This window comes from Enoplosus armatus, chromosome 7 (genome assembly GCF_043641665.1).
Source record: "Enoplosus armatus isolate fEnoArm2 chromosome 7, fEnoArm2.hap1, whole genome shotgun sequence".
In the NCBI taxonomy this organism is placed as follows: domain Eukaryota; kingdom Metazoa; phylum Chordata; class Actinopteri; order Centrarchiformes; family Enoplosidae; genus Enoplosus; species Enoplosus armatus.
The window spans coordinates 8,389,561-8,404,841 of record NC_092186.1 but is presented as its reverse complement, the minus strand read 5'-3'; the positions used below and the strand labels follow the sequence as shown (position 1 = coordinate 8,404,841).

Here is a 15,281-nt window from a genome sequence, read left to right as displayed (position 1 = left end):
AATTGTTCACGCCTTTCAAAATAAAAGCCGCGACCGGTATTTCAAACGCAGAATAAAGCATTTACAGTGACATATAAGTCGCGCGCCCTCTTACACAGTGTCAGCAAGTAAATGCGACAACTTTGCAACTACTTTGTTGTTCCTTTGTGTCGTCTTTGTCCAAATTTGCTTTGTCCTTTGTGGAATGAAAACACGGCAGAACCCGGAAGTCAAAACACACGCACCCAATCAGCTTTGCCCTGGAAGCAGTTTACACTTACACTTACACACACACACACACACACACACAGACACAGGCTGGACCTCTACACACAGTTCATGTGCTTTAAGTTTTACGTAAACTCACTTTTTTTTTGACCGACTAATTTTCATATTTTTAATAGCTGACACGTGACGATGAAATGAACAAATGGCGGACATCATACAGCCAGAGAATGAAGGAGATCTTCAGGCTCAAGTAGGCTATGTTTGCTTTGACCACCTCTGTGTTAAAGCTAGGACAGCCTGGCAAGTTGTGTTTAGTGCCTGTTTTTGTAGTATTTTGCTGAGGCCTGCAGAGAGCGTGTAAACCAAATAGTTATTGTTGGCAGGTGTAGCTGACAGATTACAGGGGTTTTAAAACTGAGCTCAAGTATCACTGAGAACAAATCCAGGCAGGTTGACAAATCTGAAATTAACAGCACAAACAAACCTTTTTCTCTGTCTGAGACACACAATGGAAGTATAATTAAAATGCACATGCATGAGCAACTGTGCACACACCATAAAATAATGAGAAACACACACACTTAAACACACAAACACACACAGTGGAGGTTGCTCCCAAGGTGTTGGGATTCATTAACACGTATGCATGTGATGTTTGAAGCTCAGCAGGTGCTGCACAGAGCACACAGAGGACACTCATCAACACAGTGCAGCCAAAACAGCATGACAAACAGACAAAAGTTGGACACAAATTAACCCCATCACAAGCATATATTTTTAAACTTGTAGTTTTGTGTGCTGAAACAGAGCTAGTTTTTACCCACTGTCTGTTGTAGTTTGGCCCCAGTCAGTGCCTCTCATGTATTGCCATTATATTCGAGTCACAGAGCTAAGCATCTGTGGTGATCTTTGAAAAACCCAGAAGGTTGTTTGATTACACTGTCCGTTTTTCTGAAGGTATTTCCACAATCCTCAAACAATAATAAAATATAATAAAAAATAAAAGTTGAAGTTATTTACACATATATACACTTATTAACACATTTAACATGCCAGGCAACCAGTGGAGACTCCAGGAAGTTACTGCACCTGGCCATTAAATAGTGCCACCCCTTAACATGACGTTTTCATACTTTGGTTTTTGTACGGATTAAATAAATGAGATATAAGGTGTTAATTAGTGAGCTTTAGAGGTGCTGGTAGGTGGATTTGTTTACCTTTGGTCAGAACTAGGCTAGCTGTTTCCAGTCTTTATGCTAAGATAAGCTAACTGGTTCCAACTACATATATACAGTACAGACATGAGAGTGGTATTGATCTTCTCATCTAACTCTCAGCAAAAAAGCATCTAAGCATATTTCCCAAAATGTTGAACTATTGTTTTAAATGATCTCCTTTAATATGTTCTGATATATGTTTTTTCATATATCACCAGATATATATATATTTTTTCCAGAAAATCAGATGTTTAGTTCTGTGACATGAATGTCATGACAATACATGGAAGGCGCAGTTGTAGCTTGACACTGTGCGCTTTTGTGTCTGTGCAGTTGGATATCTTTAAGAATACATCAGGTTAGAGTTTGAAGCCTTCACTGCATCCCTGGTGCAAATGCTGATTATTAATTCATACTTAACGTGAACAGACACATACGACTGATGTTTTTTGTTCCCTCTCGTTTAGATTGAGGAGGTCGAGGCTCTGTCTTCCATCTATGGAGATGAATGGTGTGTTATAGATGAAGCATCCAGAATATTTTGCATCAAAATATCCGATGACTTGGATGAGCCAAAGCTGACAGCATGTTTGCAGGTAGAGAAACAAAACATCTTGCGTATTAATTAAGTGTCTGGCATTGCAGTTTGTTTGTAATCCAGTCTATGATTCTTTTTCTTGTTGATCAGATAATTCTCCCACCTGATTATCCAAGCGCAGCCCCCCCCATCTACCAGATCAAGTAAGTCTATTTGCCTTTCAAATGTAATCTTGTGGTGATCTGCTGAATTGATAGAACAACATCCCACTTAGAAACCCACTCCTCGTCCTGCTCAATAACCCTCTGTTTGTTCTCGGCTTTTGTAGTGCAGCGTGGTTGCGAGGCCCTGAGAGGGCCAAATTGGCAAACAGCCTGGAAGACCTCTATGTGTGAGTGCTTCTCATAATTTCTGACTTCACAAGGAGGTACTGTAGAGCGATATTAGTCACAACAAAAGCTTTTCATGATTGTCTCCACCGTGCAATTTCTCTGAAGTCTGTGTCTCTTAGAGGATCCACCCTCATACGGAAATATTTAAATTTCATCAGGGAGCGTGCAGGGGAGAGCATCCTCTACCTGTGGGTGGAAAAGATACGAGAATTCCTCGTGGAGAAATCCCAGAGCTCGGAAACAGGTGAGGTGTGAAAAATGAAATTCATGCTTGAGGGACACATTTACTCAAGCAATTCGTAATGTCTTGAAATGTCAAACTTTCCATTCTCTGGCACATTATGCACTTTATGATGATAACGGTGACAGACTTTATCACTCGAAATTAGCTGTAGTTCTAAAGCAGTGGGTATCTCATTTCTAGCCAACGACCAGAGGCTGTGTCGACAACTTTCTGTAGCAGATTTTATCAGCTGTAATAGCTAGCATAATGCTAAAACTCACTTTTCAATGTTTCCAGATGATTTGTTTTAAAAAGAAAAAACGAAAAACCCTGTTAAGGATCTTAAATATGCACATGATGGTCCATTCCATACACTTTTGCTTTGTTTTGGGGTTTTTTTGGCTTATCGAACACTAAAAAAATTCTGTATTGCTCTTAAGACAGCGCCATGCGCATCGCTTCACATGAGGAGAAATCCAAAGCTTGGCAGGTGCCTAGTTACGGTTGCTAAGCCCAGACTGGACGATCTCTTTTCGGGCGCGGAGTTTAGCAAACAGTCAATTTCACACTTTCCAACAAGCTGGAGTACATGATAACACCCACACAAACATGGCTCTGATAAAGCCCGCTGTTCATCAATAGGTAAATTATTAGATCGTCGTCTTCTTTCTGCTGAGATGCTCCTCCATGAGTAATACTAAAACTATCTGATGTGGTCTAAAGCTGTGATAAGATGAGCACAAAGGCCTGTAGGGGCATTAAAAAACCCATCTGAGTCTGACTTTGAGTGACTGCATTGAATTAAGATCGAGATCTGTGTAATTCCTTCTGTTACCTTGGCAGAGTCTTTTGAAGTGTAAAAAGAGTAAAAGATACCCAAATTAAAGATTTTCTACATCAGGTTTTCTCGGGGAGTCTGGTCTGTCTCGGTTATCTATAGCCAAGGCCAGCAGTATCTATTATCAGGGAGGCAGACCGTCTCTTTTGAGCAACAAGGATGAAAAATATTAACTGTCCTCCCCATTGTTGGGTGGCATAAATTGTCCTCTCTGTGCGATTCATGTGGTAATAAGTATAACTGGTCACAGCACTTAAGCTCAGAGGAGCGGGACTGACAGCTTATTCCCATTCAAATGACAGGGCCAGGGCAGAGAGAGGGAGAAGGTGGGGGGGGGGGGGGGGGGGGGGGGTTGTGATAAGGCTGAAGATGCACATTTCACAGAAAAGGAAATGAAAAGGGAGTAAACACGACAGAGAGGACATGAAAAGTAAAGAGAAATAATGGGTCAGATGATGAAGTTTGGTTGAATGAGACCTACCGGAAAGCACAGGATGAAAAACATCAGAGAGACCAAATGTTTGTTCACCAAGTCCCATTTACTTACTTATTATTTTTTCAGCCATATTTGCCTTTATTGATAGTGACAGCTGGAGGGGAGGGGGGGTGTAGCAAAGGGCCCGCTGCCGTAAGGACTCAGCCTAATGGTACACGCTCTGCCAGGTGAGCTGCTGGGGCGCCACACTTTCAATGAGTTTTGGCAGCGTGTGTGTGCAGGGGTGCATTTGCTTATGCAGGCATAGAAGAAATACTACAGGCATCACTCAGCTTCACACTTTCATAGCAAGCCAAGCATAGCCACACTGTTACTCCAGAGCACCAAACGTGTATTAATCCACGTCTGAAAATAGTCCCAAACAAATTCACTGATCACTATTTCCACCTATTGGAGTTACGTTTGAAGATGAAAATATATATTTGTCTCCCATGGGGCATGGGATTTATTGACAATAACAAAAATATAGAATATTGCCAAAGTTATGCTTTAACATCTAGAGCTTTGTTAACCCTTTGTTACCACATTTGTTTAGGATTGTGTAAACAGATATATGCCGTACCTACACATACATAGAGCATCGACTGATTGTAGGCTGTGCTCACACATGAAACACCTTTGTTTCCATAACAACAGAGCTCTAATTTCAGCTCACCTGTTTATCTTTTCTATCTGATCCCACTGAATCAGCTTACAGTGGATACTGGATATTAACAGCATTCACTCATTAACTTTACATTACACAATAACATGGCCAGTTTCAGCACTCTGCTCGGTCGAATGTGTAATCCTCGCTAAAAATAATATCAGCATCTTCAGTGGTCCCACAAATCTAGTGTCAGCCAGGCTCTAGTAATTGGTGTCATCCATTATGAATGGTCTGTCTTGGTCTAATAGGTTACTGTTAAGGTCATGTAATGGTAATTTGGTAAGTTGCTCAGTACGTGTCACTTTAATGACAGGCTTTAACAAGACGTAACGTTTCTTACATGACCTGCTTCAGTGGATCAACCAGAAATGGTGAACCTGACGGCCGAGGAGGAAGTGGATGATGATGAAGATGTACCAGACTTCAGGACTCTCAAACTGAACACAGAAAATGCACATCTCTTCCTGGATCATGCAAACGGTACCGCTTCTGACAGCTTGATAGACTTGCATTGGATTCAGTGGTCAAGATTACAAACAGCTTATTATGAAATTGATCTTTCTGAGGTATTGTGTGTAACATTTTGTCTCGTAGATGAAGAGACGCCGCCTATAAAACATGGAAATACCCTCACAGACCGACGCAGTACCTTCCAGCCTCACTTAGCACCAGTAGTGACTCCCAGACAGGTACAAAAATGACGTATCGTTATTTTCACATTACCACACAACACGGCAAACAAAGATAAAGCTCCTATGTGTGATTTTCCACTGAAAAATGAAATGATGCCTTATTTTCCCAAACCATGCAGACAAACGGCAAACGACAGCTCCTGTAGAAATGACTTGATGAGGGTCTTGAGGAGGAGAGGGATCTAAAGGGAGGGATATCTGTTCATTTACGCAGCAATTTCACAAACTGCTTGTTCCTGCATGCTAATCTCACTCTCTGGCTCTCTCATCTTAAAAGCTTCCACCTGCTGTGAAGTGATATTTAAATGAAAATATTTACAGGCGCAGCCGTCCTCCAGAGAGCAGGTGAACTGAATAGACTGAGACCTGTACAGCATTTATATGTTTTCTTGTAATAGTCTGGAAGATATAATTGAGATCTACTCCACTGAGAGCAAATTGAAGACTTAATTTTTAGTTTTATTTATTTGTTAATACAGGAATTATTCAAACTAATTTCATCATTCTTACTTTCTGTTTTATTGGAGTTCAGTTTCATTTTTGTCCAAATGTCTGTATTTATTTTGTAATTGCATTTACCCCAATGACACCTATTTGTATGTCACGTTTTGTTTTATAAAGTTACATTTTGTTTCATAATGTCACTTTTCATGACGGTCACCGCCCCCTCAGTTTTCTACCAATCACTTTCTTGGCTTGAGTGACCAAGTTGTGCGTCTCTCTCTAAAAAATCTTAAACTCGTGGTAACTCTGAAATAACCAGTTAGCTGCTGCCGTGAATAGTGTCTCTTGACTTGCTTGACTTGACTTGAGTAATAAACTGAGCTCACAGCCCAACTTATCTAGTCAGCCAGTAGGTAGCATGTGCAGCCTCGTTAAGATAAATAAAAGGAGAGGTTAGTCAGCGTGTCTGTTTACTGTTTTTATTTATAGCAGCAACCTCTAGTTTCTTCATTTAATTATTCTGGCATTGTTGTTGTTGTCTAGCTACCAGGAGCTAACAGCACACTTTTTAAACCCATGCGATCGGACAACTTATTCTGTTACGATATCATATAGTGATAAACAAGTAATAAATAATGTTACAGTTGCTTTAATGAATGACAAAAACTTGAAGGAAGGCTGAGCTTTGTGGACCAGCCTTTACTTAAAAAAGAGTATTGGTGACCTGCAGCAAATGGGAACATGATTAACTGCTTAATTATCCTGCAGGGGAGCAAAAGTTAATTGAGCCATTTGAAAATACAGGAGAAGCAGAGAAGTCCTCAATGCATATCCTATTTTTCCAACCATAATTTACTCTCAAAATATATTTCCAACCAAATCTCAGTTTTATTTATAGGAAATGTGATTTTCCTGTCGTCTGTTGCAGGTTAAAATGGTCCTGGAGAAGCTGTATGAAAACAAGAAGATCGCGAGTGCCACTCATAATATCTATGCATACAGGTCAGTAATGTCAAATATATATATTTATATATGTATATGCATATATATATATATATATATATATATATATGATCAAACATCTGTCATGGATTTATTATGCAAATCATGCTAACGCCTGCAGGTTAGTGTTACAGTGTGTCTCATTAGTGGAGAGGAACATGAGATAAGTAAAGACTCAAGGCCTGACCGTCTTCTCTAAAGGGCACATTACTGCATTAAAGGTCAAAAAAAGCACCAGAGAAAATGAAGGCTTTCTTGTAGTATTGTGTATTAAGTCAAGAGATAGCGTGTGCGTGTGTGTGTGTGTGTGTGTGTATATATATATGTCTTTCTGTGTGTTTGTGTTTTCTCACGCATGCCTGTGTGTGCTGCGTGGCCTAATGAGGTCGATGTCGAGCTGCCCGGGTGGTCATTACTCATAGGGAGGCGATGTTGACATTTAGACCACTTCAAAAAACTTTTCCGGCAAAGAGGCTGCCGCTGTCACGGCGTCATTCTCCCACCAAAAATGTCTCAATGCTCTCACGCCTAATGCCAAGCTGTTTGTGATTCTCTCTTGATGTAGGATTTATTGCGAGGACAAACACAGCTTCCTGCAGGACTGTGAAGACGACGGCGAGACAGCCGCGGGGGGGAGATTGCTCCATTTGCTGCAGGTTATCATTACATTAAGAAAATACTGCCCTCGACCCAAACACATCACTCTTTCAGCTGCACACTAAACTGCATGTTGCATTTGTCAAAAAGGAACAAATACCAAAAGAGTTGATACATAAAGCTGCTCTGGATTGGTGTTACAGGCACATTGTTAATTTGCTGTCTGTATCCAACTTTTGGCTTCTGCATGCTTAATTAGTGTCTGTTCTAAGCTGCCTTGTTCATTTTCACAGTCTGAATAATCTGGCATCTGCTGTGGCTTTTAAACTGGGTTTGTTATGAGTAAGGAGCTTTCCACAGACTCTGACAATATACCTCTTGTCTGTCGTAGCTTTTTAAGACATTTTCCTCATTAAACAAACACACAATATATGTATGTGATATTAAACTACATATTGTATGAAATAGAAATAGAAGTGGTCATACTGGGAAAGTTACAAGTGACGGCTGCAAAAAATTAAAAGTAGTTGTGGAAGGTGGTGAAACGGCTCCAGCAACAAAAGAAATAACTATTACATTTTTGGGAAAGAAATTGCTGCATCACTAAGTTTAATTGGTGGTCGCATTTTTAAAGCCTCTGTTTGATTAATTAATTGTTTAATTCGTTTAGCAGGTATTTGGTCATAAGTGTTAGAAATTAAACATTTGACCCGATGATGGCGCTCGACCGACTGCCAAACTGATGATGCCGTCCCTAGAGCCGCGCCGCTAGCGTGAGGTGATGTCTTTAAATTGCTTGTGTCGTCCCACCAGTTGAACAAAACCCAAACAGATTCCATTTGCAGTCATAAAACAGGGAAAAGCAGCAAATCCTCACATTTGAGAAACTAGATTCAGCAAATGTCTTAAAAAATGACTTCAACAAATCACACTTGTTGCCAATTAATTTTCTGATGGACTAAGTAGTTAAGTGGCTTAATTGTTTCCGCCCCATGAGAAAGAATGAGAAAGCAGAGTGAGACTGAATCCACATAAAGCTCTGGAAATTCATCCTTACATCACGAAAAAGCCACCAGAAATCAAAGCAGTATGCTTAAGAGTCGTGTGATTATAACATTTAATGTTAAGTAATTACCACTTACATTATCATTTTACAGGTTATTTCATGAATTGTTTTTAGCCTGTTGGAGTTGATTTTATTGGAGTACATCACCATCATGACCTCTTATGAAGTAAGAATCATGACGTGAAAATGCTGAGATTGCTCATCCCAAAGGCAGAGCCCACGCAGAGATTGAGTTTTTAAGGTTTTACATGTGGAATGACCTCACTAGTACAGTATGACCCACACCACTAGTATTTACATAATGTGTAAATTTCCACTCTCCACAGAAATAGTTCACGATAGTAACTTCACTCAATTATTCATCTTTTCGTTTCACATATTAAAGAGGCACTTGTCACTGGCTTGTGCTGTCAGATGGCACCATGATTCACACACAGACACACACACACACACCCACATCACACTGAAATGTGCAATTGTCCACTCACTTTTTGTTTCCCCCGTAATATTGAATGAAGGCCAGTGAAAGGTTTGTGACAAAGAGAAAAAGTTTGCTGTAATCTGAGCTCAGCAGAGATGAGTAGTTCTGTCATACTCATTACCAGTAGGTGCCGAGTCGTATCAGATGAGATCCATGACTCATGTCAAAGTTCATACTCATTCATAAGATGACGACCGGCGTCTATGCCAGTGTGACCCTGTTCGAGAGATAAATCAGTGTGAAATAGTGCTTTGGATTCTTGGTGCCGATGTCAGAAACTGTGATCTGCTGCTCAGAATTCAGATGAATCAAGCTGTCTTTGACTAATATAGTGGTCCCTCTGTGCAGACAGTCTCAGGCTCTAATTTGCTTTACTTGCCTTTTGGATAAATAAAAAAAAAAAAGAAAAGGCTCCAAACTTGAAAGCTGAAAGCTTGTAAAGCATCTTTTGAAATCTATTTTCCATGCTTCTTGTTGAGACCTCAGTCCCAGGAAATGTAATATGAACTCTTCACATTAAAGCTGCTCTAATAAGTATTTTTATATTAACAATGGGTCAGATGGCTATGTGTAACGTGAAAGGTGTCACCTGTGATGGCGAACCCACACATAACTAGAGATAACTAATTATCACCCCCAAATTCACTCGACTCCTCACCTCCCCTTAAGCTCAAGGGAGCTTAATAGTGTTTCTCAGTTCATTATTTTGGTTGAGCTGCCTGCTGCTTTACTGAGGCTAGCTCTAACACTGTACGCTTCCTGTCCAGCACTAAATGGCAGACAGACACAGTTAGTGACTAGCTGGTGAACATAGTGGAGCATTGTCCTTCAGGAGTTGGTAGACAGTGAATGTTGGACTTACATTAGTCAGGTCACCAGAAACTCCAAATGAATGCTGATGTTGCTCTCTTTAGGCTGGATGGATTAGGTCACTTCCTGCAGCGGACTGACCTACTGTAACTGGAGTGATAGCATCAGGGCCGCTGACTTCCTGCTCATCCTTCTGAGCAACACGCTGATTAATCTTCTACTTGTAACACTCTCAGCGTACTGAGCAATTTACATGAAGAGCCTTCTCCTTAATCTATTCTTCTCTAATCTCATTCCTCTCCACAAGCTTTTCTTCCCACTTCCTCATTTAGATTTGTGCTTTCTGCCAGCGAAAGTGGAAGTGTGAGGTGATGAACAAATGATCTGATTAATAGTGTCGGCAGCCAGATGTGGATGAGTCCCCTCAAATGACAGATTGCACTTTTTGTGTGTGTTGCAGTGCCGAGCCAAACTCTCCTCTTTATGTCAAAGGAATAGTCTGTCATTTTACTAAGAGTTTAATGAGAAGATTAATGTCAATTAAATCTCTGCACGTTCAGTAGAGAGATGCAGCAGAAAAGCTTAGCTCAAGGAAGTGAGGGAAAACTGCTAAAACAAAATTCTCTCTTACTTATCTTCAAACTTTTATGTTTATGTTTATACATTATTTCTTATTAGCTAGCAGATGAATCAACAACAGTACATCCTAGTGATGCAGGTTTTGATGACAGGATTTCTGAGATGTTGCAAGCAGCAACTGTTGTTGCTCAAAAAATGGCTTCAATGCTTAAGTTAGCTTCTTGTTAAACTCTGTTTTATATATATATTGAATGCAAATAACATGTAAAGAAGGCAACTTTGGAGGTATGCACCTTTGACAGCGCTAGGCTAACTGTTCCTCGCTTTAGACTTCAAACCTGCATTAACTGCTTTTTTGGCCACTTGGGGGCGTCGCAAACGATCTGCAACCCAACACTGTGTTTTCATTCAGTCATGTGGAGGCCACCTGGTGAATGTAAGTCCCATATTCACTCTCTTTAGCTAGTCGCTAATTTTCTGTACTGTGGTTTGAGCTGTATCGCGGCATTGCGTCTGGAAACCATGCTGATGACAGCAGTGGGACTAAACCAAAACAGTAAAGTTGCGGGCCGTAAAACCAAAACAATGTGCTGAAAGATGCTGAAACTGAGACAGAACTGAGAGGAACTGCAGAGTTGGGTGATAATTATCTGTGGGTTTGTCGCCAGGAGTGACCTCTTTCTCATACACATCGTCATTTGATTCATTATTAATATAGGAATATTGATTTGGGCAGCTTTAATTGTAGTTTTTCACATTCACACCTTTTTATGGCTCCCCATTTTAACGGTCTTTTATCACTTTGTGGATTATATTTTCATCCTGTTTCATTTATGGTTTTACTTTATTTTGTGGGTATTTATCTTTCATAAACAGTGCTGGTTGATTAGGATGGGAATAGTTTGATCTCCATGATTTTACTGATGAATAAATCGAACCTTGAACCTTCCAGTCTTTGTGCTAACCAAGGCTAAACATGTCCTGGCGCTAGCTACTGACACACAAAGATGAAAGTGGAATTAATTTTCTCATCTCACTCTGTGGCAGACAGCAAAATAGGGAAATATCCCCATATTTTTGAGTGTCAGGCCAGATTGACAGCTGATGGCCTGAGCCAGATACACTTAATGAAGATTCATCCACCGTATCACATCTGGTGTGAAATAGTTGGCTGCCAGGGAAGGATGTTGTGTCACACCTTAATGTGTTCGTCTTTTGCCCAGCTCTCCCAAATTCACACTCATTTCACATTTACCATGTGTTCGTCTCTCACCACAGATTCTGGACGTGCGTAATGTCGTGGTGGTCGTGTCTCGATGGTACGGAGGTATTTTGTTGGGTCCTGACCGCTTCAAACACATCAACAACTGTGCTAGAAACATCCTGGTAGAGGGAGGATACACCGCCCCCATGGTGAGACACTCTCTGGGCCTCTGTCATCTTCCACTGACACATCATCAGTCAAATTCAGCTTTACTGTCAGTTTTCTGATGCTGGGGAACACCTGGTATCTTGTAGCGTAATTGACTATTACCCCTGTGTTCCTCTGATTATCTGAAAACAAATAAAAAAGATTGTTTGCCTTTTTGACAAACAAACAGTCCGTAAGCCAGAAGAGAAGAGTTCTTTCAACACAGGTTACAGTGAGACATAGGTTTATTATAATAATATAGAGTGTCTGTTCGACTTGCTTTGTGTTTCCAGAGTAACTCTTTGGTAGCTGTCACATTAGGCATATTGGTTCATTTGAAGTGTCTGCTTGCCACATTTTCTGGAGATCAAACACTCTCTCCTCGCTCTCAGCAGCCTGAAGTTAGGTCCAGTCTGCTTTGAAGTCATCTTTGTGTTCTGCGAAGTTATTCCATTGATAACACGATTGACCTTTGAGCTGCTGCCACAGATAGATTAAAGGTACTGCAAACCTACCTTTAAAAGTATCCTACTTCAAAACCCCATCAACCCGCTGTAAAAATCAGCCCTTGATTCCATTTCCATCCTGACTCCCAAGGCTCAGTTCCCCCTGGACGTGGAGCCTGGACTCAATGAAGGCACCGTCCGTGGATGGAGGGACTTAGCTTGTGTTGAGTTTGTGAAGTGCTTTAAAAATGATAAAATATGAGTTTAAAATCGATTCCAAAACAAACAGCTTAGTTATAGTTGGCCTAAGCTGCCTAAAGCCTGTCTGAATCTTTTTGAGTGACAGCAAAAAAACATTGCAATCATTCAGACCTGATAAATATCTGCAGGCACGCATGCACATGCATGCGCGCATTGATTGACAGATGACACTGACAGATGTAGTATCACATTTTCTGTAGTTAAATCTGAAACTTGATATTACAGCAGGATAAACAATATGATCCATGTGAGCAAGAATATTTAAACCTGCAAGAACACAGGCTTAACTCAGTTGCTATTTACTTTGTGGGGTTTTGTTCAACAAGAATAATGCGTTATGCTTCAGATACTGCAGCTGTCCATCCTGTTTGTCCTCAGAATCAGCACCTGTCAGTACTTTCTCTGTGTTTTTGAGTGTTGGTTATTATCTCTTTACCTCTACAAGTCTATAGTGGGTTAGTTGCTGCTCTGTGCCCCTGAGAGAACAGCGAGGTTCAGTTTCAACAAAATAAAACACTGGATTTGCTGGATAAAAGCTGCTGGGCAACAAAAAAACCCTGTGTAAATTCTGCACAAATGCGCTTGGGGATGTACAGAAAACCTGCAGCCTCACTCTCACTGCTGGACGCTGTATCCCTTTTTCCCCTAGAGACTATTTAAGGTGAAGAAATGTGCTATTTCTTCTGCACCATTCATTTGCTATGGCCAGTTATGCCCAGCAGCTCCTCTAAACGTTCACCTGAGGTGATGCCACGCGGCCACGTCAGGATACTTAATTAGAAAACCAGACATGCGTTCATCCTTCAAATGTACCATATTTTTCATACAACAGAATAATGCACCCACAAACAGATTATTTAAAAGGTTAAAATTATATTTTCACTGTGATTTCAAATCATGTCATTAGTTTTGTAGGTATTTGGTCATAAACCAAAGTTTTAGACAAATTGAAATTTCGACCTGACATTGCAATTAATTATATGCGTTTTAGCCCCTTGACCACCAGGGCACCCCAGTTCATCCTATAGTTATTGAGATTGATGAGACCAACAGACTGACAGCAATTAAAGTTGCCAAGACTCCTGGCAGGACGAAGCATATACAGGAAAACAAAACAGGACCCAGAATTGACCCTTGAGGTACACCAATTTAATCTGAAGAGATGTTGTTGTTGTTGGAAACCCAGAACTTTCTATTTTTCAAGTAAGAAACAAAACACTTCAGGTCAGTTCCTGAAATTCTGCACCAATACCTCCTCATGTCGATCTATATGCGTTTTTTGAGATAAAGTGTAAATTGGAAACAGGACAGTAATTCTGGGGAAGTGAGTGGGAGAACAATTTTGCCATATGTGTATGCAAAATTAGATAAAATCTCTGAATACTTGGATTGGATTTAGGAGGAAAACAAGAGCTGAGCCATCAGTTTTACACCTCAGGAGAGGAAAGGTTGCGGCCAGTTATTTTGCAGCATGAGTTTATTATTATTATTATAGCAGTAACAAGGCTACTTCCTGTCGGCTACAACTGCAAGGAAACTTTTTTTGAATGGTAACAAACAATGACAAGTGTTGGAGAGTGACTGGTTTACAACCTCATTTCAAACCCCATATGTGAGCTATGAAGGAGCTGCATGCATATTAAAATCTTCCACATTCGTCACTCTGCTGTCTGAAACTTAATTATCATTTATGCTTGCTTTTTGTCCAAGCTGTTAAAAGTGTCGAGAGACCTACAAGTCGGCGGCCTGGATTGTCAGAGCAATAATTTGTGGAGGGTGTTTTATGAGAGTACTTAATAATGCAATGTTTAGTTTGATGCAATTATTGGAATACATTAAAACAGTATGGTACGTGCTAATCAGTACATTTGCACATTGCAGTAAGGCAAGGGAACGCAGCGGGAGTTCAGGCAAAAGTGTCTGTCAAAAATTGAGTCATGAGCTTTAAAGCAGCACTCAAATGTTAAACATGGAAAAAGCTTTGGCACCATTAAGTGGAGTGCTAATGTAAGATAATCATTAGTCTGTTCATTCTTTAATCCTTCCCTCTTGTTTCACAGGATGAGGCCACCAAATCAGGAGCGAAGACCAAAAGGCCAAAAAGCAAGAAGACGAAATGAAGAGAAAAAACAAAAAACTTTTATTCAAACACATTTTCACAGTGTTGTGAAAAGGTTTTTAGCCGATTGAGATGTGTCTTAATAGAGAAAATCAGGGATTTCTCACGATTACAAATAATGTATTACAAAGAGCTACAGTATTAAAATGTCTTTGTTCAGATGATCGCTTTAACGATCTTATATTGCACCATTTTGACTGATGCTCATGTTTCAATTAAAACAATGAAACCATGAGACTTCGCACAGAGAAACTGACCTTGACAGAACGTGGTGTTTCTTTATATCCATCAGTCCCCCACCAAGATTGATCCTCTTCATTAGAAAACATCATAATCACGCGAATGAATCATTTCAAGAGGAGACAAATGACCTGCCTTGACCTTGTAAGCGTTAATTCAGCTTTCAGCCGAATCTGCATGTGAATAAAATGCCTACACAATTCATTCGTCTCCAAGAAATGTGATCAGACACCACTGTTCGACAAAATGAAGTTCGCTGACTTTCACCGACACAAACACTCACCTGCATAATTCACATGTCTGTTTTCCCCACTGCATTTGACATCCACTCGAAGCCTGCTAAATATTCAACTTTTCACAGTCGCGTGTTCTCTCAGAGCATTTACCTCACATTGGCTCCTGTGGGATTTTGCCTCACCTCCCCGTTTTGGTGTCACTCGATCCCTGGAAAGACACGGTCTGCATATTAACCACTCCAGGGTTGGCTTTAGGCAGCAGAGGAGCTGCTTTCTAAAAATACCCAGGGCTCATCTGTGCACTTGGCAGTTTTCACCACCACAACCCGATTATAGT

At 40.4% G+C, this 15,281-nt stretch overlaps 1 protein-coding gene across 1 annotated transcript; it reads left to right on the top strand.

Annotated features, from left to right (window-relative positions):
• Positions 1-325: 325 nt before the first annotated feature.
• On the top strand, positions 326-14,896 carry impact (impact RWD domain protein). Its single transcript, XM_070908253.1, has 11 exons — positions 326-457; positions 1,892-2,020; positions 2,113-2,165; positions 2,291-2,353; positions 2,513-2,598; positions 4,915-5,040; positions 5,155-5,249; positions 6,625-6,698; positions 7,264-7,354; positions 11,510-11,644; positions 14,410-14,896. The coding sequence occupies exons 1-11, from the start codon at positions 410-412 to the stop codon at positions 14,467-14,469; spliced, it is 960 nt and encodes a 319-aa protein (XP_070764354.1). The 5' UTR covers positions 326-409; the 3' UTR covers positions 14,470-14,896.
• Positions 14,897-15,281: the final 385 nt, after the last annotated feature.